Source organism: Tribolium madens, unplaced genomic scaffold, assembly GCF_015345945.1.
Source record: "Tribolium madens isolate multiple individuals breed KSU strain unplaced genomic scaffold, Tmad_KSU_1.1 Scaffold_97;HRSCAF=244;Tcas5.2_LG3a, whole genome shotgun sequence".
NCBI classification, from domain to species: domain Eukaryota; kingdom Metazoa; phylum Arthropoda; class Insecta; order Coleoptera; family Tenebrionidae; genus Tribolium; species Tribolium madens.
Genome location: NW_025401069.1, coordinates 2,127,189 through 2,154,103, shown reverse-complemented (window position 1 = coordinate 2,154,103; position 26,915 = coordinate 2,127,189). Strand labels below are relative to the sequence as shown.

The 26,915-nt window shown below is 31.9% G+C and overlaps 1 protein-coding gene across 3 annotated transcripts in view; it reads right to left on the bottom strand.

Annotated features, from left to right (window-relative positions):
• The window catches only part of LOC123014089 (limbic system-associated membrane protein), a 183,597-nt gene that overhangs the window by 59,493 nt on the left and 97,189 nt on the right, over positions 1-26,915 (bottom strand). For all 3 annotated transcript variants that reach the window (XM_044412971.1, XM_044412972.1, XM_044412970.1), the window contains 3 exons: positions 26,262-26,384; positions 12,130-12,330; positions 122-394 (listed from right to left, as the gene is read on the bottom strand). In XM_044412971.1, the coding sequence (XP_044268906.1) occupies positions 122-394; positions 12,130-12,330; positions 26,262-26,384 (597 nt within the window). The remainder of the gene's footprint in view (positions 1-121; positions 395-12,129; positions 12,331-26,261; positions 26,385-26,915) is intronic.

The window sequence follows — 26,915 nt, the reverse complement described above, 5'->3', positions numbered from 1 at the left end:
AAACACAGCTTTTTCGACAAGGGTTCAGTCGTAAAGTGATACATCCGTCTCCCGGAAGCTCAACAATGTGATAAAAATATTCAATGAGTTATTGCAGCGTAAAGAAAAGGACCGTACTCACACAAAACGTGAAGATTTATGTCTTGAGTGACGTCTTGTCCGACCCCATTGCTTGCCGTGCATTTGTACACTCCAGCTTGATGCCTATCCACCTTATCCAGTGTTAGCACTGGAGTCACCAGTGTTTGATCTCCTGATGGCAGGACATTGTTTTTCCTCGACCATGTTATTTTAGGTGGAGGATTACCATTTGCTCTACACTCTAACCGCACTGATGATCCCTTCTTTACTTCGACACGTCCATTCGACGACACGTAGTTTATTCTTGGAGGCACTGAAAAAAAACACCAAGCAAATAAGGAAATTGTGAGAAATTTATTGCACGCCGGCTAATAAGATTCTTAATATAACTTGATAATGCTTAAATCAATTAAAGGCGGTGGAAATGAAATTGGGTCGAGTCAGGCCAGGTTAGGATCCAACGTGTTGCTTAATTTGGAATATACGAAATTTATTACTAGTTGGGAGTTTTATGAGCGAAAATGGGAAATTCCTACTAAAAATCTTTATGTAATTCTTGTAAAAAGAGTTGGTTTAAGATTTTAATTAAAACCTAATAAAACGTAAACAAGCGTCCTCCTTTGATTTAAAAAAAAAGTTCCAAAGTTTTATTTAAAACTCCAATTACATAAAGTCAAGAGTTTTGAACAAAATAAACTTCTCGATATTTTAATAAGCATTCAGAAAGCTGTTTTTAACTTGACAATAATATAATTTAAAACCACCTTTTCTACCGTTTACGCATGTTATCCATGCGAATTATCTTCGTTGTTGACCCAATTGTGCTGATAACATACTCTACCCTATCCCAGATTTTTGTTACAATATAATGAATATCTTTTGTTAACCCTTATCATTTTTGTTTTTGTTGTCTACCACATATTTTAGACATTAACAAAATTACATCTGGCTAATAATCACAACAGAACCCCTATCTCGCACTGGCAATATAAGTTATGCGAAGTGCAATGTTTGGTTACTGTAATTTATGGAAATTAGTTTTATGTTAGTTTAAAATTGCCCACAAACTTTTAAATGAAATAATATTTTTAGTTACTCTAAGTCGATGTTGTTGTATTCGCATTTTGATATTAAAATTGTCACTACGCAAACTTCACAGTACACACAATTAAAGTTTTAATTTGTTTGTTGTGGTATATGTATCTGGAAAATTATTTAAGGTCGGAAAAATGTCATTTAATTAAAATTTTTCTAGCTCTTTACTTAAATTACCTAAGCTAGAAAAATTGTGATCCCTCGAAATCTCTATCTATCTCATCGTAATTATCGCAAAATCAAAGACGATTATCTAGATTGCCTAATTTTCCGCAAAGAGATTACGGATCCGCCGCTAGAGGGTTCAATATGATATTTACTTTTACCCCATAACGCATGATTTAATCTTTTGAGGAAACACAGCTTATTACGAAATAATTACGCGCTAATTTATTGAGCAAATATTGGCGCAAATCTCAATTTCATTTTAAATCTTTAAAAAAACTCGTTTATTATTGAAAGGTTATATATTTTCTAATTTTAATTATTAATCATTCCATCAATTACATAAACCAGCTTTAATTAAATTCGAAGCTTAACCAATAATTCGATAACCTAGTTTATTAAATAATTAGCGTTCGGATCAATATAGACCCGCCCATTTTTATTTAATTACTAGGTATCTAATTTTAACTCATTATTAAGTTTAGTTTTTACGCAAAAAATATTTTTTCTATTTTTATTATTTAAGCTCTCATGCGACAAAATGATTTTTTGGCTTTAAACAGAATAAAAAATGTTGAATATCACGATTTAGTGGTGTTTTCAAGACTAACGTAGATTAACCTAAACCTTTTCGGTGCTATTTGCCTATAGAGCTTTGATAAAATGAAGTAATTTCGGTTGTGGTAGTTCGACCTTCGTATTATCACAAGGAGTCAGAAATAACGAAGTGGAAATGGGCCATGTAGGTACTAGTGCAAAGGGATTAGGGGCATTAAGACGAAATGAAACTGCGAGACAGAATGAAAAATAATGCAAGGATGTGGATTTGCTTTAATTCAATTAGCGGTGGGACTTTTCCGTCCCGTTTGAAGCAATCGCAGTGAAATTTGCTGCTAGTTCCTTTGTCTCGTTGAAATTTCTTGTCTCTAAGCAGGAGAACTCGACCATTGTCGATAAATAATGGCGGCTTTATTATTTTCATTTGGTGGCTTATGAAAAAGTATATGAAGAATTTTATGGCAAATATGTCACTGGTACTTGTGGTCGATTGTGTTTTTCTTGGAGAGAGCAGAATTTATGGACATCTCCTCGGATATTGGGTCAAAATATTTGGCGCAATTAGAGCGTTTCGCCTTCAATACTTAGGTTAACCCCGAGTGGATTATTTTAAACCGGCAAAGGAAGACTCAAAGTGCTTGGAGTTACGCATGAGCCACTTCATTAGGTTCACTTTCATTCATTACGTGTCATTATCCATACCCGCACCGCGGCTTGCTGTTAACAATGATTATTCTGCCAACCAGGTCTTACTTTATACTTGAGTTAATATGCTAATTTCAGACTATTACACCAAAACAGCGAGCTGTTCTAACTTATGCAGTCGGATCCGATGTTACAATTTAGTTGGTGCTTTTAAACAAAGACGTTTTGATCGTTACGTTACGTCAGAATACACAAGTTGACAGCAGAAGCGAATTTTAAACCTCATGTCGGAAACGAGAACTTTTTGCTTGATGTCATCTCTGGATTACTGCATCCTAAAGCGACATTAAAATACGTGCAATGGCCGCTCTTCAGTGTAATCAAATTCAATCCGCTGGAACACGATTTGCAAATCACATAAACGAGATATTTATAAAGAGATCTGTTTACTAAAAGAAATTCCAGAAACAAAGTTGCTTGAATTTCATTCGCCAGCATGAGATTAGGATAACGGAATATTGCAAAATAGATTATTTTATATTTATTTTATATTCCAATTTGTTACAGTTGTTTGAAATATTTATTTATCTAACTGTGACTCTTTATGATTGCCACTTTACGAATATAAAACTCTTATTTTAAAAGTGACAAGTTTTGCGTTATGGGGAACAAGAAATTATTAATAATCAATGTTTTTCTAGATTTTTATTTACATTTATGATACTCGTAGATACCTAAAGTCTACGTCACTCCTCGCTTTTCATAACAAATTACAAAATTTTAAATTTTAAACTAGTAGTAAAAATTGTTAGATACATTTGGTTGTTTATTTAACATTTTTAACATTAGTTATACAGGGTGTTGAAAAAAGATTGTAAAACATTTAGGTAATAGTATGGACCAAAATAAACAAAAAAGTTTTAAGAAACATAGACTTAGACGTAGACTTTTTATTAAAAGTTTCTCTTTTTTTGTTTAAACAGATTGATGTCAATTCTGATGAAACAGAAAGCAGCATTAATTGGTCATCAATCCCAAAAAATAGATGACAATAAGCTGTGCAACTTTATTATAAATTATTCATAGGATAAACATTAATGACTTTAACTGCTAACCTTTTTATAAAATTTTGTCTGAATACAAAATCAATTTTCTATTAATTACAAAATGATGAAAAAATTCATTTGAATTTTTTTAGTTTTGAAAGTTCTTGTGTGAAACTCGTAAAATAGTATATTAAATAAAAAACAAGTTTCATAAGACCAGTCTGAAACAGGAATTCAAGTTTAAAAAACGAGTGGCGCAGCCACAAGTTATTTTAAAGAATGAGTGCTTCAAGGCCTTATGAAACAAGTTTTTATACTATTTTTTGTAACTTGTTCTTTTATTCCGTTTTTAAACAATAATTTTTACTTTATTCGATTTAGGGATTGTTGTAATGATTAGTAATGTCAATTTTAAAAACCAAAATTTAATCTAATCGCCTTTTGTTTTATCCAAATTCTGTCAAAACACACGAATATAAAAGATAATGGAGATAATCTTGCCTGTACGCCTCGGAAATACGTGAAATCAAAATCGTGTTACCAAATTTTTCCACTGGACACTTCCTATTCTTGACGCATATTGTAATTTAAACTGACATGCATGGCACATCGAGCTATTTGCCAACCTAAAAATTTTCGTAAAATTTTCCGTCAATAATTAATGAGTTAATGACTGTTAAGACATCGCACATGATGAAGTTGGGTTCGTTAGTATGTACATATTTTAAAAAACCAAAATGGAGGCAAATTACAAAATAGATATTTATGGAACAATTTGCAAAATGAGCGTGTTTTTCACTACAACACATCGTGTACGAAAAACAACCAGTTTGCATCTTGTTTCATACAAGATTTTTTTCCAATTTGATTGTGAAAACACAGGCATTTTCGAATTCGAATTTGAAATCTGTGATTTCAATAATTTTCCAAAATCATACTGGTGTCGGGGTGTTGCTATAAAAAAAATATTTCCAAGCTCCTTAAAAACAATATTTTTTTACAGTAATTTTTTTTTTAAATCAAGACGAAAAAGTCCTAAACAACGGTTGTAAAATTTAAATTCTTAGTTTGATTTTAGGTTCTCAATAAACTCTTGTTTATGCGAGAGGTCATAAAACTTTAGAAGAAGTATTATCGTCTTGTAGCTAAAAGTATCATGAAGTTTTCTTTTATACAAAATCAGCAGTAAAAACTTTAAGTAATTCATGATATTATTATTAAAAAACTACTAATTACAAGAATAATTTGTTTGTTCTTTTAAAAAAGTAAAAGAATTTTTCAATCAACTTCATCAATAATCTTAAAAGTTTTAAAAATTGGGTAAAATTGAGTTACTTTAAATGTGCGATACTATCGCCAAGACTCAGTCCTGACGACTTGCCGCATATTTTAAGCCAGACAATTATTAATTTCCTGAAGAAGCCTACCGGAAAATAGGGGAAAACGTCGGAATTAAATAAATGATAGCACGTTCTCGTTTTGATCGAAACTCCTTGAAAATATCGCAACCCTTTTACATAACTTTTCAATAATGGCACTGTTATCAAATTTATAGTTTTCGTAAGTTTTATTGTGACATCGAAGAAAACTCGTTTCGCGAATATCACAAGATTTATACGCGAATATTATTTATAGGGTGAGAGAGTAAATTTTGCAAAAATGGTTGATTTCCAATTGGCTAATTAAGTCCTTTGCAAAATTAATTATGTTGGAGGGTAAGCTTGTTTATAAAAATTCTTTTAAGCGAGAGTAAATCGAAGTCTTGAAAGTTTTGTGTAACTTGATCGAGTATCTTAACTTGGAGCTTTGGCATCTAGTAGTACAGTGCATTAAACTAAACAACCCCGGAGGGAGTCGGAATTTAATGAGGCTTTAGATATGGAGTAAGTGATATGTAACTCGTGAAAATAATTCGGTGGTGTAGTCACAACGGATCGTTTAAAACTTTGCAACCTGATGGAAATAAGAGAGATAATTGACGCAGTGCTACCAATCACCGGTTTTACTAATTAAAACTAGCGGTCGGTGATGGATTGAAAGCGATTTACTACCTTGTAAATAAATTCGGGGCACGTTTCGAGACAGCTCTTCATGCAATAATCTCATTGCATATTTAGGAGGATTAAACAACAACATTTTATTGGGACGAAACCCATAACGATATCATATATCAAAGCGGAATAAAATTCCAGTTTAATCATCGAAGTTGAAAGCAATAAAAACTGGATTTCTCTGGATATATAAAAGACGCTTTTCTTTTCAAAGATTTACTTTTACCTTTAGTTATATCGAACCTTTATAGAATGTGCATCGGGGCGGTTTTAAATTAAAGGAAATCCTTAGAACATAATCTGTCCAATAAAAAACACACTGCATCTTTATATGAAATCTCCTTTCATATTATCGAGACTTACTTCAGCCGTTAGCGAAATTCCGTCTTCCTAATCCTTTTAAGAATATGCATTCTATATTTACCACTCTCCCATAGGCTGGAGGGTCACCCACACATTAACCCTGCTAATATCGATTTACCACTCGACACATAATAAACAAACTGAGAACCTTATTCTTACACAAATTAACTGGTTTCTTAAACAAAATAAAATTTGCCCGGCGCATCCACCATTTTTGTAATCAGCTTTTTTAAAAAAAATAGATCACACAAATTATTCCAACTGTAAAATCACAATATATTTGTCATTTAGCATATACATAATTATAAAAAAATAACGATAAAAGATTCCTTAAATAAGATTTATAAACTGCGTATTTTGTAAAAAAAAAATCTCTATAAATTATTACCTTCTTAATACTCACAAGAAAACACTTGCTCATACAATACTGGTCTCATCAAAAATTCCCTCAAATTTTGCATGAAATTTACGTTTGCTTGAAGTGAAAGAAAAACATTTTCCTTGTGGCGTAAATTAATGTAGAAATAAGTATCTACCGTCAAAAGCAAAATTACATCATAGATTTGTTTCCGTTACCATAAATTGTTTTAATACGACACAACAATAAATCTAAAACGAATCAATAAGATCATAAATAATACCTTTATGCATAATGTTCCCATTAATCATGAATGCTTCCCTCGGAAGCTCCCAGTTGTGTAAAAACTCCACTTTGTCTCAATAAAAACACAGTTTATAAATTTATAAAATTATATAATAACTACTATTGGAGTGAAATTGTTGAAGTTTGTTGGGATCGAGAAATTTGAGCGTTTGCCAAGTGGCAGACGAGCAATTTTTAGGCCGTTGTAGCGACCGCTCATCGATTATAAATTTTGCAAAAGATTTGTCGATCTCTCTTTCTGTCACACACTGAGAGGTAGAGGACATAGCCAATGTCCACGCTATAAACTATATATTCTGTTGCGCTGGCGAAATATCAAAAGACAGCTTTGGAAGCTTTGACAGTGCTCGGCGAGGTGTGATATTGTCCGGGCGATCCTCTGCTGGCCCGGATCGAAAGTTCGTTCGCCTATAAAATGTAACATTTTTCGCACATGCATCGTAGCCGCCGAGACGGGCTTATTTCATATTTCTAGTGAAATATCCACGCGCCTATTCTACTTGTATAAAATCAATGTTCCGCCGAATTAGGCGCCGAAGAAGGCCGACTATCCATCATTTGGCATTCCCATTGACGCTTCCTAAATGGATATCAACGTTTTGGAGGTGCCAGCGGGACACATTTTAAAAATATGGAGGCAAGAGGGAACGCAAGGAGCTGTGAATGGCTTTTCGGGTGGAAAATGACGCGCGCCACGACCTGTCTGTGAAACGATTTTGGGGAAATATCGGTCACAGAGAAAAAATTGCCTAAAGTGGGCAATCAACCAAAATTAAAACACTTTGACAAGAAAATATAACAGAGTAACAAATCGGAATTAGTGTCACTTTTTTATAAATCATTTCATTGGTTTTTAAAGGTAGGCAGCTCGGTAGGCAGCATTTGTATAAATATTAATAAATGTTTTATATGTGTTTTAAAATAAAAATTATTTCATTAAAACTTTGCTATCTACCTACTGTAACACAATGTTAGGAACTGGCCTGTTATCTTTGAATGCATTACAAGAAAATATCAAATCTTGTCTAGTAAAAATCACGAAGATCAATTACATTTTTTCATAACCAACACAAAAGTGAAATAAAAAATTCTATCTCAATGTAAATTGAAACAATTAAAGGGTCTCTAAAGAAGGTAGCCTTGAACATTAATTTACAGTTAGTTGCAATAAAAACGGAAAATAGAATTTTCTTTAGATTGAAACAGGTTTTGCCCTTGTCAATTTAGTTGTCAATTTGTTATCTGTCGCATTCAAATAATTTTTTCTGCAATTCCGCACTTAAATGCCGAGAGCATCAAATGCATATGAATTACACAGGGTGACAAAAAAAAAGTCATGTCGTGACAACTTGACAAATTTTATATGATTTTGTTCGTCTCAGTGAGACAAATCAAATACATTAAAAAAAAATGAAAAAGTCTACACACTTTGAACAAAATATTTTTTTTTCTAATTTAAATGAATTTAAAATACTTTATCTATAAAAAATTATTACTCAATAACTATTAGGCCGATTTCTGCAAATAAAGACCACTCTAAAGCGATGGCCTTGCCCTTTAGAATGATATAAAATTTGAAATTGAATATTGGCAAACTTTTCTACGAACAGTGTTCGAAGAAGTTCGAAGTAAATCGAAATAATCTAAGAAAAACCCTACAAGTTTTTTTTTCATCATTACCATCGTGTAGAGCGTCTCTTTATTAGTTGTAATCCAAATTTTCAAAAGAATATACCGAGTAGTTTTCAAGATATGATTTTTTGAAGTTATGGTTTGCTAATCAAGCATTGCTCCATATAAGAGAAATGCATGTTAATCTTACTTAAAATTGCATTTTTATAAAAGTATTTGTTTTAAGACTCTTCTTTTGCTTAAAAATGGTCAATTGCACCTTCTTTGTTCTAATTAGAATAAACAAAAACTGTTTGTTTACTTAAAACAAATAAAGAGTAGATGCGTACTAATTAAAGCAAATAAAGAGTTTTTTGTTGCAAAAATGACCACTGATCATTGAGCAAAAAGGATCTACAAGTTTAAGGCACGATCCTTAAATATAAGGGTAAATTTTTTCAAATCAAATCATTTTCCATTCAGATTTCGACTTTGTTCTAGCTTTCTGAACTTTTTTTGAAAGCAAGTGCTTTCTCATCTCTTTTGAGTGATGTTAAATGCATTAAGTCACTTGATTTATTTTGTTGGTTTCTGCGATTAGATTCAGTCAGCTTGTAGGTAGTAGTTGTTGTGATAACAGTGTGTAAAGTTGTTTATTCTAATTAGGACAAAGAAGGTGCAATTGACCATTTTTAAGCAAAAGAAGAGTCTTAAAACAAATACTTTTATAAAAATGCAATTTTAAGTAAGATTATCATGCATTTCTCCTATATGGAGCAATGATTGATGATTAGCAAACCTTAACTTCAAAAAAGCATATCTTGAAAACTACTCGGTATATTATTTTAAAAATATGGATTCTTACTTCGCCACGATGGTGACGAAGAAAAAAAAATACTCGTAGTGTTTTTCTTAGATTACTTCGATTTACTTCGAAGTTTGCCAATATTCAATTTCAAATTGCATATCATTCTAAAGGGCAAGTCCATCCAATTGTAATTATTTGAGATATTTGAGGTAAATGTCAGCGTTTGTTTAATAAGTCCATTATTTAATGAAATAATTAACATTAGGTACAAATTGAAATTGACGCATTATTATGACTCCCATATAAGTAATTTTCTGGTCTTTATAAGATCAGAATAAAAGCTTCTTAACGTTTATTGTTTTGTTCTCGATGTAAGATGCAACTTTGTTTTATCGACGGCTTGAATTTCAACTTTTTCTTTTTTCTTACCTGGAAGAATGCATACGATAGTTTTAAACCCTTAAAAAAAACTCAATGTAAGAAAGAACTTGTTCATGCTCTTTATGTTTATGAAATACTGATTTTGTATCCCTTTTTCTTTCCGCTTTACCCATTGTTCTTTAGAAAATCGGTTTTATACTGATGTACAAAAAAATTGCAAGTTTTAGATACAACAACCAAAAACATTGGAAAACGTTATGATGAATGACTACACTGCATGTAGAAAGTCATTTCCAAACTATTACATTAAATTTCAAATGCCTTTGCAAAGAATATTACTTACAAAGCAACACTTTCATAAATAAACAACTTCTAACTCGTAGATATTAAATTTAACCCAAAAAAATTTTGTCATCGCGATGTAAACGTGGTGAGGAGAAACGTCAGATGACGCACCGGTCTTCCCCCGTGATTTTTATCATATTATCTTTTTTCTACTCCCTTTTCTACACATGTCACATTTTGCATTGATAAATAGTGTTGGCATATTTTGTTGACATATCAAGTTGGTAGTTTGACATTTATCATTTTGGCATTCAGCGTATCTAAAGAAAATCTAAAGAAAATTCTATTTTCTGTTTTTATTGCAACCAACTGTAGTCATACACAAAAAACTATTTTTTTATAAACGGGTGCTCTAAGGACTTACTTTTCAGAGAAAACTCATAACTTTTTTACCTTAGATAGGTGTTACTATTGTGACCTAAAGACTTTGTAAAAAAATAAAATTGTTGCAATATTTTTACAAAGTTAGTAGCTTTATTTAATTTGCAAGAAATTGTCAAATTTTGACAAGTTTACAAAGTACTATTTGTTTCTTTGATGACAGGGCAAGGTAATTTAAATGTTGGATGAATGATGTCCAATTTTCAAATTCTTTAAAAAATAAGTAATTTTATTAGTTTTTGCGCGATTGAGCTCTATTTGATTGATTACCACGTCTGTTTCCAAGACAGTAAGTTGTATTTACTCGATGCTATCCCAAACTTGTCGGTAAGTATTTTGTTTATTGTTGCTAAGTCGGTATGCATTCAAAAATTACTTTGCCGTTCTAGAACAAAAAAACTAACAAAAATCTATCACCCAAAAAATGTCATAAGCATCACGAACGTTAAGGACTTACCGATCTCTTCAAGCTTAATATAATATTTCTCGTAGTTGAGCAGCAAACTTTTGTAATTGGTTATTTAGTGCAATTTTATAAATTCTAAAATTAAATTATTGTTACAAATTAAAGAATGTCCAGTAACTAAAAATACGGTTATTTGTGTTTCTCTTTGGTGAGTAATTCGGTTATACCTTGACCTTTTCGACACACCTGATATACTTACTATTTTCTTGTATAATAATATATATTTATTGGACGAGTTTGAGTGTAAATCGGTCGCTTTATTTCACAAGTGGATGTTTAAACCACGAGTGTTAACCACGAGTGTTAACCACGAGTGTTAACGAGTGGTTTATCGCCCACGAGGTGGAATAAATGAAACGATTTACACGAAGACGAGTTGAATACAATATTTTATTCTTCGAATTATATCCAACAAGACTTAAAATTGCTTTAAATCTGTTAAAAATAATCTGACGTTTCGTATTAGGAAATGCCAAACAGTTGGCAAAACTTATTTACACAGAAAAAAAATCGTAAATTTTGACAGTGTCGAAGAATAATATAATTAAAGTTGTACCGTTAACGATAACATTAAAACAAAAACAAAAAAATGTCTTCCTCTTTCTGTTTCCTTAGATAAAAAATGTAAAAGAGATTGCTTTTTAACAGTCTCTGATTATTCTAATATAGGAAACAATTTCTTACAAATATTAATAAACAAACCATAAAATATAAATTATGAATAAGTTATCAATCAATCCGATTTGTTTTTGTATTTGAAAAAATAAATTTTAATACATGTCAATTCTAAAGAACTGTCAAGTCCTGAAGTTTGTTTAGAAAAACAGTCATTTTTAAATAAGAATTAATGATTGTGTTATGCAATATTTAAAACAATGCAATTGCATTTTTTTTTGCTTTTTGGTAGTTTAAATGCTGCTCCTGATTTTAATGTTAACAAATTTATATAATTTTCACCTCATTTAATTCCACAAAAATTCAAGAATTTGAAATAATTTCTAAATCATTAAAATATATCTTTAATTTATGGAATTATTTGAAGTTAAACATTTGTAATGAAACTGTTTAAATAGCTTTAAATAAATAAAAGTTTAATTTTTAACTTAAGATATAATTTTTAATTTGTTACTTATTAAAGAAAGCAAAATACCCGTTTTCAATTATAAACAAAAATACGATAAATCATACGATGATCAGTGTTTTAAACGGATTGATTTGGAAATAAAAATGTAAAAATCGTCATCGTTTAGTTGTTTTTAATCTCGGTCCGAATGATAAACTTGCGTAATATATTTCAAATAGGGCAATTTGGCTCATCCTGTGTAATGAAGCTATATTCCGCCGACATTAATTTTAAATTTTCATCTCTGAAACCGTGGGGAATAAATAGACTGAAAAGTTAAATAAAACAGACATAAATTAGAATACTGTAAACTTCCATAAAAGTTGAATAATTTAAAATAACTTACCTAAAATTTCCACGGTGTGCGTGATTTCCCTCGGTTCGAGTGTGCCGATCTGGCAAACGTAGTCGCCCCCATCTTGGGGGGTAACCTCTTTAATTTCCAGACTGTAACCATCAACCAGACTGATACGAGGATCGGGAGATACCTTCACGTTGCCGGCAGAAAGAACTGCGATGCCTTTTTTCCAGGCTAGCACGTACGGACCTGCAAAAGAGAACAGACACTAAGAAATATTGCCAAAGCCAATTTATTGGAGTTTAACTTTAATGGGAAGAATCACCCGCTATGGCATTCGGTGTGTGGCCAAAGATCAGAGATTGCGCCAAAAAGCACTCCAATATAATACAGGGTGTTTGAGGATTGCGAGCAAATATTTTAACCACTAATAGGACTCCTATTCCAACTTTTGTCGAAAGCACGTCATTTTTGAGTTAAAATTAAAAATAAATTGAGGCTGAAAACCCGTCCCCGGCTATGTCTTAATACGATGTTTACATTCATTCATAAGAAAAAATTTTGTAACGTAAACAACGTAAAGACAAAAAAATTATCGCTACATTAGGGTAGATCAGTAACAATGTTAGTGGGTCAATACTTGCTATTATAAAAAATTGCTCGAAATGTGGTCATTCGTTGGCAATGCACACTTCTTGTACTCTTCGGGCTAGGGAAGCTTGCGTTCGCACACACAGCCCTTCGAAGGTATAAATTTGAGCTGCGTACACTAATTCACTAATTGTTTCATGTCAACCCCCAAAAAACATACGTATTTAAATCTGGTGACCACGGTAGTCCTTGGCGACCAATCCATCTCTAGGGAAAATGATTGTTCAATCCATTGGTGACGACTTTGTCAAAATCTGATGGAGCTCCACTTGTAAATACCGCATGTGTCGCCAAGGGCACATCCTCTAACAAATCGGACAACACATTTTCCAAAAAATACAGATAAACGGCTAACTAGTTAAACGTTGAGGTAATATGAGGGGTACAGTTTGGTGATCTTCAATGATTACTGCCCAAACATTTAGTGAAAATCGGTCTTGGAAGTGCGATGTCCGTACACTAGTTAATTTGGCGTTTGAGTTGTTGGCCACAATGACTTGATTGACAATTTGATTTCAAATGGATGTGCACAATTCACCCGAAAGCGCATTAACGACTAACTAAACTAACACGTGTAAACATTTTAATTATTTAATTTTTTTGGACAAAAAGTATCCTTTTTTCTGTATAAAAACTTTCACGGTCAACATTCAATGCAATTTATTTTCATTGATTTTTTTACTTCCAACTAACAAGGACAGACACACTGAACGGCTCGTGAAAATCATAGGGAGGAATTTGCAAAAATAAAATTTGGATACGGAAATTGTTTGGTCTTCAATTTGACTTTTCATAACAAATTCTCTTAGTGGTTAAAACATTTGCTCGCAATCCACAAACACCCTGTATATTTTTAATTTTAAAATTTTTGTTTGTAATAAATTTTATTCATTTGGGAGAAAAACGAAAATCGCAACAAAAATTTATGTCCCGATTCTTGCAAACTCAGCCTTTAATTTTTCTGGACGAAAAGTGAATTTATGAAGTTCATTATTTCGCAAACAAGTCGCTCCTGCATGTGGCTGGGGAATTAGAAGAAGGGAAACACAGGGGCCAATTAAAGGGATGAGTTATATCCATAATCCCTATAAAAATGGACATTTTAACTAGCGTGTTTATATCAAAACGAAATCTCTTTTTCAATTAAGGTCATTATGTGAGAAAAAAGAGATGCAGACAGGAATTTCATATTCAGAGAACGAATGAAAATATTAGTGAAATTAAATGTGACTTTCTCTCATATTGCAGCTTTGTAAATTTATCGGTCCATTGTGTTCTTTGTTAGTGTAAGAATGGTCCAATTTTGAGAATATTGCCATTTTTGTCGAGGAGTATTCTTTGTATGTATATACAAACTTCCTAAAGACCCCTGTGTTTCGCTAATAAAATTTATCACATGCATTGTTGCTAAACTTGTAATGCTGTGTAGAAAAGCTGCACTGCTTTGTTCAAGAATGTGCAGTGTGGCAGCGCAAAGTTCGTTGATTAAAAATTTCATTTGAGAAATTTACGCGCGCCATGCAATAAGAGATTAAATGTTAATTGTGGCGTTCCGTTGGTGGATGTCGAAAAAGGCCACATGGTGCATTAAGTTTGTCTTTGGGAGCGAGTTCATACGTATGATGAAAATTCCGGACTAAGAAGCAAAATAATAAAAATTATGTCGAGTATAAAAACGCGAAATGGAACGGCTACACGGAAAAGCTTTTTCTTTCCAGTTAAACATTTATCATGTGGCACATTTCCGCGAAAAACGTCCCTTTACAGCAATACTGTAAAATCAAAAAGAAATTAATAATAATCGGCTTCACGGGCCGCCGACGTCAGAACAGGCTAGGTGATGCCCTCCACTCGGAAAACAAGATAGGCTTTAGTATTTTTTAATAAATATTTCAAAACTTCTGACAAGTCTCTTTTCCTCAGAATTGTTTTAAACTTTATAATGGAAGTTCTGCACTTCTTGTTTATGTATTTTCTGACAATTACTGCCTTGGGATAGCTCATTACGTGAACGAACTTTTAAAGCTGCGAACTTAGTCGGCCAAAAAATTGTCACCTCAAATTCGCGCGCAACTAATTTCACGGATTGCGTAAACAAATGTTCCGTCCTAAAAACGACAAACTCCCTCTTTTTAATTATTAAAGTGTGGCGAGGAACTTGGAATTGATGTTTTAATTAAAATACCACACATCAAAAACAAGCACCAAAAATGAAACTCATTCTTCGAGATAAACACAAAAGTGCCCGGAAATTCTTGCTTTTATTAGGCTTTGATGTTCATTTTGACTTGATTTTTAAATAACAACAAAAACAAGTGTCTTCATTAAATTTCATAATTTGGTTAGAAATACAGGGTGTTCCAATTTTTTTAAGGGTAAACAGAAACCTAACTATTTTGGCTGTTGCCTCTTGCCACTTTCAGTCACAAAATTCTAAATTTCATAGTTTTTTGGATACAACTTACTGTTTTTGAGTAAAATTAGTTTAGAATTTATCTTACGCAGACCATAAAGTGGATAAAAATTAAAAATTAAATTCGTTTTACAGTTCAAGACGCTCGTGATTAAAAATTTCGACAACTGATCTTTAAATTTGTTCAGATGTTTAAAGATGTTTAAAGATGTTTATCAGCTGTATGAATTTTTAATAATTTTATCTATTCTGAAATGGTGGAAAAACCCCATTAAAAAACGCATTTCTTTCAAGGGGTGTAGCTCGCTTTCATAATATTTTTTGATACATGTTCATAGGAAACTTTTGTCTTAAAATTGTCCTAAAATTGTTTAAATTTGTAATAATAAATACGGCACATCCTGTATAATTTTTTTGCGATCAAGAACGAGTTGGTTTTCGTTAATCTCGTTAATCTATAAGTATAGAGATTAAAGGTGTGGGTCAAGTTGGTTCCTGGGTAAAGGCCGAATTGGTTCCCGCATTAGCAGGTATACATCAAAAGGATTAAGGTATAGGCATGGTTATATTTTGAATTTAAGGCTGGTAGTAATGTTCAAAAAATTGTTCTCTGAAAATTATTTAGAACTGTTAAAAATATTTAAATGTTGGTATGAACACTATAGAAGGACAAGTTAAATTCTGAAGAAAACGCCCCGCGTGTTTTTATGGTTCTTTGCAAAGATGCTAAATTTTCAGCCTACATATGAGGCAAAAACTTTGTATCTTTTGATACACAATTTTCAGCCAAATAATCGATAAATTTCAGCAAGATCGAAGGCTAAACAGTTTCCAACCTCTTCAGAGGGCAAAAGGAGTAGGCCCAAAACATGAGATTATGAGTATGAGATATATTCAATTTTTATAGTCACTCACAAGCCCGAGCACATACGGCCACCACTTAAAGTTGCATTCCTATTATCTTAATACTTAACTACCTGACCGACGAGAAAGAATTACAGATTACAGAATTTGAAAATCATTTTTTGTGGTATGACGCCTGCACATCATTATTATTATCACCAAAGTTATTATGATTGGCAAAGGTTAATACTGTTAGCAAATTTTATTTCCATGCTTTTAATGCTAATGGATATAATATTATTTGAATCATTAAAACAGGATTTAAAATTTTAGTAACATTTTACCCAATTAAATAAATTGCTCTACATAAATTAATATTATAATAATAACCGTATATTAAATATTTGAAAAATTCAATTTGCGTTTACCTAATTTTTTATTTTCATTGATCTAGTCACTAATAGAAATAGTTTTCGGATTGTTCCAAATTTTGCAATAATTATATTCATAATGTTAAAACTTTGAAATACATATACTGGCCGCCAAAATTAACCGGACAACTAAAATTTTGCTATTTTTCAAATTTCAAAATTTTTGTTATTCTTTGTCTGATTTCGACAAATTTTTGTTTAGCATAAAAAAAAAACTTTGTAGATCATTGTAATTGAATTCAATAACATTTTTGGTTTTGTCTTCTAAATGCGACGAAGACACCGTTTTTTTACTTATTTTTGTACTGAGCTGTGGTGTGTGACAGAGACCAACTTAAATTTTTACTAATTTCAAATTATTGTCCAAACTTTTTTAAATTATGTATCACATTTTCCATAATTTAATTCTTGAGACATGAGAGATTTAAGCCCTCAAAAAAAGCATTTCATTTACGATTTCAATGAATGTTTGTATGAAGTAGGGCGAATGTGCCAAATAGGCGCATGGTAGAGTTCCAATAATTAACGGTTTTACTTGTTGCAATCCTTTGAAGTTCCAAGTTTTTCAAATTTTTTGTGTTCAAAGATGTAATTGTGCTCTTTTGGCGATATAAGCAATAATTTTCGGTTGAACTACCTTTTTATGTAGTCTACAACGTTCTCAACGAATATTTAGTACCATTAGAAAAGCAACATCATTTTCAATGCTTTGTATCTCTGGGGCACCAAAAGATAAAATTTTCATTCAAAAAAGAACGAGCAATAATCTGAAATAAGTAAAAATTTAATTTTGTCTCTGCTGCACACTACAGCTCAGTAAAAGAAAAAGTAAAAAAACAGTGCTCTCATCTTTTAGGTATAACATTTACTAGACAAAACTAGAAATGTTATTAAATTAAATTACTATGTTCTGCAAAGTTCGTTCTTTAAGCCTAGGAAAAATTCTTCCAAATACGACAAAGAATAATAATCATATTGCCATGTGAAAAATCGCAAAATTTTAGCTGACCGGTTAATTTTGGCGGCCAGTGTATAATAACTATTAGGTAATAGTTTTATACGTCAATTTACTCAATTTTCACATTTTCAGTTGTAAAGCTAAGTGTTATTTGTAATTGGAGTAATTAAAAAGTAACAATAATGTTTACAACAGAAAATTGTTTATTTTCAATATATTTGTTTAATATGCCAAATTTGCCCATTTTATTCAATTTAAAACAATATTATTCAGATTTTATGAATTTATATTTATTTTGAATTATTGAATTGAATAAAATTAGCAGTTACTTGCTGGATAGTTTTTCTTATTCTCTTATCAATAAAATGACAATCTTTTAGAACTGTCGAAATTAACCAGGCGTCTCCATACAGGGTGTTCGAAAGAAAACGAGCCACCCCGAATATCTCAGAAACTAAAAAGATTTTTGCAAAAAACGCCGAAATAGGTCTATTTTGTTTCAGGGGGACATTTTTTGACGTAATTTTAAAAGCACCTCCACTAACCCTCTAACTTTTTCCACCTCAATTTCGGAATTTCAACATCGAATCACTTGCAACAGATCAAATGTGTTTTTAAAATGTTCTTTTAACCTCTTTTCTAAAGTTGAATGGGATTATCTATTCATAAGATATTCGCAAAAGATAATGTTTCTAATTAGTAATTACTCCTAATAAAAACTATTTAAATTACAAGGAACTTACTAATATTGTTATAAGTATTATTGGAGCTGTAAGAAACTTATTTTTATTTCTTTATTTTATTGTCAAAATAATCATACTAATCATACAAGGAGTAATAAAGTTTTTTTTATAATTCAATGTAAGTACCTAAAAAATAGCAATATGTATAGTTCTTAAATTCTTTTGTACGTACTGACTGCTAAAGAATTTTTTTTTTGCCGATATTTTATGTATGTATCAGCTTGTGCTTGTAAATCATTTCATTTTGGAAAAAAGCTTTTAAACAGCATTTTAAAATAGTTTAAAAATTTTTTATCACTAGGGGCGTAAAAATGACCCTTTTAAAAACAAAATTAACCAGTTTCGTTTTTTTTTTGCAAATTCTTTCTGGTTCGTTTTTATTAGAATACCCTGTATCTCACGAATAGATGGTGTGATTTAATTTTGGTAAAAGGTTTTGAAAAGCTTGTTAAAATAGCTTTCATTTGATGTGCCATAGGTAAGGTATTTAAATTTTTAAAGTTGGGGCGCGTGGGTGTTAGGGGGTTACTGGAGGTGCTTTAAAAATTACGTCTAAAAATGTCCCTCCCGGAAACAAAATTGACCTGCCTCGGCGTTTTTGCAAAGTCTTTTTAGTTTCTGAGATATTCGGGGTGGCTCGTTTTCATTAGAACACTCTGTATATTAAAACAATGTACAGGTTGTCTCTTGTTAAAACATTCTCCCAATGCTTAAATAACACTGTTATAAAGTTATCATTTAGCGTCAAAGCTGTCCAGTCCACGAAAGTTTGATTGTGAACGTACCATCGTATTGAAAGTTAGTGTTATTATTATTATACCTCGCCGGGCGTATCACAAATTCATTTTTAATTACCACAATTTGTGGTCTTCACAACAAACTCATAGTTATAAGTATTCAAGTGTTTAGTCAAAAAAGTGTTTCGTTCATAAATCCTGCCAAAAGTTTCAGTGCTAGGTATATAAACAGTATGAAACCAAACGTTTTTTGCTTAAACTATTTATTTTTGGGAAAAACTCTTTAATAGATGATAAAGTACTATAAAAATGTGATGTCTTATCAAGAATACAATTTTTCGAAATTTTCTTTTGTTTTTAAGTTTAGCAAAAATTTTTATTTTTTTAAATGGCAACCCACTATAAAACCATTTTTCTCATGAAGGTTATGATATAAAGGATACAACTATCTACTTTATTTTTCTTTTTTTTCTTTTTTTTACATAAATTGCAATTTTGAGAAAAAAATGCATAATTCAAAGATAAAACACACATTTTTATAATACTTAAATTTATATTAATTATTATTATTTTCTGTAGGCAAATGATTAAAAAACCGCTTGGTTCCATACTTTATATTCACCTGTATGTATTTTTACACTCTTGTGGTACCTTAATAAACATAACACTACGATAATTACGGTCCAGTAATAAGCAAAATTTGCTGCGCCGCTGTTATTTATTTTTGGGTATAATTTCCGGTCGAATTTTAAAGTTAAAATCACACACAAACACATCCCATCAATTACGAAAAAATGAAAAGTTGTTTGTCGTCGCCTCTGTTACTATATTGTGTATTTCACCCTCGTCACACACCGCCGTGAAGCACTGCATCAAACAAATGGCCGACAGCATGTCAGGGAAATTCGCTTCATATACTTCGTTTATGTGATACCTTAACACATCCACGCTGTCATTGATTTTCCCTGTGTCTGTGTAAATTAATCGCATTTCGGTGCGATTCCGATTGATGACAAATCCGGGCCAGAGTCAAACAAAAACTATTGTCGGTTTTAGTGTTTCGTCTGGCAGTTGGGATCGAATATCACCGTAGTGACGTTTCTGTTTAATGGCACTAATAAAAGGCGTAAGTTGCGCGAGTGATTTATCTAGCTTTGGTTTCGTGATGTTGCGGTTTTTGCTAGGTTATGGTCTTTGTCTCAGTTGGAGGTATCCTCCTCCTCGTCGTACATTACAGGCGCTCTCAAATCCTCTTTTAAAAAGTGATACAATAACTTTGAGCCTCATTGAGCCGTGCAAAACCTACAATTTAAATAGCGAACTTTTTTAATTATAAACTCAGAAACTAATTTGACAGCGCTGTAGCTTTATTAAGTGCGGAATTACGACAGGTAATATCATAAGCTAACCCACACCGACGACGGCTTAGATTTTCAGGTGTTACTTTTGATGTGTTTCTCTTTAGCGTATTCATTTATGCAGCATTCTTCATTTAAAAGTTTCCAGGCGTGATTTAGTAAAGCAGTTGTCGTTTTAATTACTTCATCAATTTCGACCAACGACGCCGTTTTTAAATGCCAATGGCAGTAAAAAACGGCGAGGAAATATCGCGCCAAGAAAAACCATTGCTTGACAGCGGTGTTAAAAATGTGTGAAAACCGGGTTTAAAGTGATGCGGAAAATCGGAAAGCTGGGAAGAACTTACGTAGTTGATTTATTGATTGACTCGTTCCAAATTCTTAAACTAGAAAGATTGTTTGGATAACAAATTTAATGATTGAGGATAACACCGATTTGTTTGGATTTTCATTTGAATTCCTAAAGTCGTTAAGCGTCAAAAGCGTTCTTTGTGTACGTGCGGAGTCTGATTTAAATGAACGGCGAAGATTTGTTTTAGCAATCATTTTCGACATTCGAATTAAAGGGTTTTTAAACTTTAAATAATAAAGACATAAGATCTTCAATGCTATTGTTGTTTTTTTAAAGTTAAATATCTGCTACCTTTCTTCCTCTACATTGGTAAGTTTTCATTTTAATTAACTTCTTTTATTATAATTTTTTAAATTTTTATTATGAAATAAAAGAGCAAAAATACATATTTTTCATTATTCATCTTTTTTCTGGGAAATAAAAATATGGTGGATGCTCCGGGATTGCAAAAATTAATTTTGTTTACCTAGTATGTATTTGTTTTGTTAAAAATATTTTTTATAAACTTTAAATAATACTTAAAGTACCACATAAAAAATAAAATTGGAACCAAAAAAAAAGATTAAATAAGATTCAAATATATGTATACCAATATCAATCAATGTCTATTTAATGATACTGATGATCTTGTCTATGTTTTTTCATAATTATTTAGTAAAGGTACAAAAATTTTGCCAATGAAAACCACAAATAACATTAAACAGAATTACAATTTAGGATTTAGCTTCCTCGTTTCCTCTTCTAATAGCCAAAAAAAACTTGAAAAATTTTTTCAGCAGAAATAAATAGCGTCAAAGTGCCAAATTTAAACTCTGATACCTTCGAAATAAATTTTTATAGAATTTTTTAAATATTTTTTCTATGTTCCTGGTATCATAGGCATTTTTCTCTGTGGTGTGAGTTCTGGCAAAATGTAAAAAAATTTTTCTGACAAAAGTAAAACAGACCCCACACATTCACATTTTAATTTTATTTTAGACAAATTAAGTATCTCAACAAAACATTAAAAAAAAGATTTGCAAAATGCTTAAAAAGCAAATACGGAGATAACAAATTACTACTATTTATTCATTAGTTTTACAAGTATTAAAATAAAAAAAATAAATACAAAACTAAAATAAGCTTTTTAGAAATTAAAACTATAAAAATAAATATTTTAAAATTCTTCGAGTAACGAAACATGCATATTGGTTGTGACATTCGGTTTTGGAACTTTGATACAGTTTCCAGAGAAACGTTATCGTCGAAATGATTTCAGATCGGTTATAAAAATCAAAAATTAAATAAGGCCGAGTATTGTGCTCACATTGCATTGAAATTCTTCTAGAGTTTGACATACTCGAATGAAATAGTATAAGGTATTCGAATAGTAAATGTTCGGCGAAACTTCAAAATCAAATTCGTAGACATGGTCTGTTATTTCTGATTTACGTGAGGACTATATTATAGGTAGCTTATTTCCGGTTGAGAGAAACGCGATCGTGTAGCATTTTCTATCGATCTCCTTGCGCGATTAGGAAATAAGACCAGTCTTTTTGCCAAACGAGCCGAAATTGAAAAACCTCAAGAGTGTGCCAATTTAAATTTCCAATTAGGACCATTCTTTCCGGCTTCTGTGCCGATCTATTCTCGAAATAATTAGAAACCCGCCTATTTTTCTGCTAATGAAATAAAATTAGCGGCGCTCGAGAGCGTTTTTGGCGTCTAAGGCGCTATTCAGAATCAGCGTTTGGCTCCTTGGGGAGATAGAGCAGCAATTGCAAACTGGAAATAACTAGAATATCCTGAATAAAATATAGAGTTCCGCTCAGTCGGTAAGTGAGATAATAATCCGATGGCTCAGTCGACCCACTTCCGCCGGAAGTCGTCGGCTATCGCCTGATCAATACACGCTCCAAAATTATTCCACTCAATCACTTCGAATATTTCAGAGTCATTTAGATTGCAAAAAAGTTTGAAACGCGGATGAGTTCCGAAAACAAACAGGGCTGTCTAGACGGCCACTTCCGCCAGATTATAAAACATCGAGATCTATTTTCTTGCGGTTTCCACCAAAAATAATTTTATCTGATTGGAGCTGTTCGACCAAACACTCCAACAGAGCATGCGGCACAAAAATATTTACAATCATAATTTTCGCTCTATTAACTTTCTCCACAAGCAAAAGTTATTTCACAAATGTTTCAGTTAGTATAAGATTAAATCCGAAATATTTTTACAACATCAAATAAAACAAATAAATAAATAAGCTCATGATGGTTAGTTAAATATATCTTTACCCTTTTACCTTTTCACAAGCAAAGACGTTATTTATGGATCTACCCGGTTTCGTTTATTCATTTAAGTAACATCAGAGACTGTCTTTTTGACTTTACAAGATTTGTCACTTATAATTACACGAGAGCTTTTTTTGTCGAAGTAATCTTGCCGATTTAATGAGAATTTTGTTTTCTGGCAATTTAACGAAAAAAACTGCTTCTGAAAAAATTACGATTTCGTGGGACGAGTAATTTTTTCTGGCAGTTTTTTGAGTTAAATTGTCTAAAGGATAGTTAGGGCAAACTTTTGTCGCTATCATAGTGACAAAAACACCGCGGCTTATGGGATTTTTAGTGAATGAAAAAAATTGACAAAAAATTAAATACAAAATTACATTGATTAAAAATTAAAACTCTTTTTTTTATAAAACTGCGTTGTCAAACAATATTCAAAATATTGTTATAAATAATAAATAAGCGAAACCGGTAAGACCCATAAATAACGTCTTTACTAGTGAAAAGGTCCCCCCGTCTTTATGAGAAATAACTAAGCATTTTGTCTGTTAACTTATTTTAATGGTAGTGGTAGAATAACGAGACTGTTTTCGCCAGATTAACTTTTATTAAGAATACAAGACGAATTCTAATGTTTTATCGTAATCTACAACTTGAGAGGTAATATTAAAATAGAGTTTAAAACAACTTGCAAGGTTTTACAGTAAAACGGGAGCTAAACAAATAAAATTCGATTCTGTTTTAAAACATAACGTTAAAAACTTTATTGCTTGTTTTATTTGAAAAAAGCTTTTCGAGTAATTAGGTTATATGAAACTTATCTTATCTTATTGTTTTACGAAGACAGTGTTTAGATTCAAAAAAAAGTTGAATTTATACAAATTTTTACGATTTGTAACAAACTGCAAAAACAATCAAAAATAATAAAAGTGATTTATTCGACAATCGGACTCTTTATTTCACGAGTGTATTTTTAAATCATGAGTGTTAACGAGTGGTTTACTAACCAAGAGGTGGAATAAATGAACCGACTTACACGAAGACGAGTTGAATACAACATTCCTCGAATTAGACTCAACAAGGCTTGAAATTGCTTTAAATCTGTTAAAAATAATCTGACGTTTCGTATTGAGAAATGCCAAATAACTGTCAAAACTTCCTGGGAGAAAAACCGAAAATTTTGACAGTGTCAAAAAATAAATGTCAAAAATTTTAACTGTCAAATACAAAAATAAATTCAATTTAAAAAGCGCTTTATAGAAAACATGGATTAAAAAACGCGTGTTACCACCTCTCATTGTAACACTCGCCACTCGTATCAGAATGAGAGTGTTTGTAACACTTGTTTTTTAATATACTGTTACCGCAGCTCGTGCCGTTACTGTAAATTCAAAAATGCGTTTCCGTGTTTTAATCAAATTTTTAGACTGCAGATTAAATTGCTTGAGTTGAAATAAAACATTTTCCAAGGGTAAAAGAATACGTTAAAAAAAGTTGTAGGAAATATAAAATAAACACAGTTTCAATCAGAAACTTTGTGGCAGCAAATTAAAAGTTACTTCATAATTCCCTCAAAAGCGTTTTAATATTACTCTTGTGGAATAGCTCAACTAATTTAAAAAAATCAGACAATAGGCTTAACTTTTATTTATTTATTTTATACCGCCCGGTAAATTAAGCTTCCGAGCCCCATTTTGAATTGGAACTTAAGCTATTACGCTACTAGAGCCGGTAAGTGTAACCAAGCAACACTTTCCGAATTGTGATTTTTTACACAATAAAACGACAAGTCTTTCTTGGGAAGACTTCTTGAAACAGTGTAAAATAAAATACATTAACAATTATGATATACATGCGGTAAGCCTCTTACAGTACTCATTTCGATATTCAAGACTTGGCTGAACATTTTAATGATAATTTAAATTTAATTGATATAATTAATATACGAGTAGCCTTTTTTATTTAGGCTAAAGTCTGATACTTTGGAACAGCTGACACATTAATCATCGCCTTTTTGTAGTAAAAAGTTGAAAAATAGAGAAATTTGTGCGCAACCCCAGAACTAATTTAAATGAAAAGTTAAAACTTTTCACGTCGTTTGAAAAAAATTGAAGGCTTCTAATGAGAATTCCTCCAGATAACGATCGTGTAAACTTATGAATTTCTATCCGAGTGATTCTTTTGTACCAAATAATTAAATGCTCCGCCACTTAAATGCGAGAGTAATGTGAACAGTTGGGAATTAATCTTTTTTAAGAGATCTTGATCTTAAAACATTTTCGGCTTTTTCCAAACATGGCTAATTTATACTCAACATATTGTACAACTCGTGCCTCGAGGGCGTGGGTTAATTAGTCTGCACTCCGCAAAAAAGAACAGCGCTTTACTATTCGACTGCAGAATACTCCGACTTTGAAAGAATGCCTAAATGAAGCTGTCTATAGCAGAATTTGGTTCGAGGATTTTCGATGAAGGAGAAGCAAGTGGAAGTGACAAATACTAATCTGAAGACATGGACCATCAACTATAAGCACGGAGTTAATGAGTTCAAGTAGAAGATTCATAAAGTTGACATCTGCTTCATCAAGTTCCAATGTGCATTTCTTTGCCAAATTGAGTCAGAGGCATTTCCATAACTGACAAAAATTTAACCCCTAATGATAAATAATTGAAATTTCTGCATTCGTGATTATGTCCGATTTTGTAAAGCACAATAGGCAGTTATTATGACAAAGTACAACAAATGCAAATTTGCTAAACTGTCGGTGACACACACGCCAGGATTCTTTGTGCTGGTGAAACGCGAAATCTAATGGGACGACAGTCGATCAGTTATTTTTGTTTCCGATATGTTATATGTTAATCCAGCGAATTGTTCGAAATAAATTATTACTCACTATTTTTTAATTTTTGTTCGATAGAGATTGACGCAGCTGAGAACAGACAGTCCCAAATGAGATTTTTCCACATAAAATGTAAAATGTTGCAAAAAGTGAAACTTCATTAAATTGTATTAAACCCAGAGCAGTTTTGTGGTTCTTTATTGTCACTGAAACTGGCTTTTAACACTATTTTGCCTCAGGATAGTATTTTGTTCCAGTTTTGCATGCAAGATATTCCCTACTAACTTATATACCAACATAAACTTTACAAGACCAAGAAAATTTTATTCCGAATTAAAATGTTATCGTAGTAGCAAGCATTTTCCTACAACAATTCTAGCTTTTTCCTCTAAAAACAACAGTGACAAGTTATTATTTTTAACGACAATGTCAATATGTAATAAGCGGGTGCTCTGTTTGAACAGAGCTTCAACTGCAATGCTTTTTAGTTACTCCAAACAAAGTGGAACCCATCAAATTTAACATGTTTACACCAATTTCATAACCAACGTTAACTCATCCAAATATGTTTTGCTTACCGGGATTGGAGACCTCGCATGGCAGGATAACCGTGTCCTTTTCTGTGACCTTAAACATTTGGCTCGACGTGAGAAATGTGGGTAGCGTCGCAGGATCGACCTTGATGCTTGCCTGGCAGGATTCTACAAAGAGGAGAACAATTAGTGACACATGTCCTAGCACTAGAATTAGCCGCTTTTATCATCACACCCGAAACAATAGAGAAACTATAATCTGGCACCACTACAAGAATTCCGTATTTGATTTGCGCTTAATTGGAGAACAGACACTCGACGCGTTCAATAACAACCATGGAATAACATTTTTGAAAAAATTCATATTTTTCCAGAGTCGAGGACGCTTCATGTGTTTTGTTAAGAGCTCAAAACAGTGTTACGGGCGATTTTCGCGTATTTGTTTTCACGAATGTGCTTCGGGAGCGTTTAATAAAGGACTTTTTCGATTGACATTGTGTTCTCGAATAGACTAAATGGAGCTTTGCAAAACAAAAATACAGAATACTTGCTAAATTGCAGATTATACTTTTATTGGTTGATGGATGTAGTACAACAGGATTATAAATTTTTAATTTTTAAAACGAAACTTGTTTGTAATAATGTGTTTCTTGCAAAAGTGTCAACATTCCATTTTTAACTTATAATTCTCAAAATTGC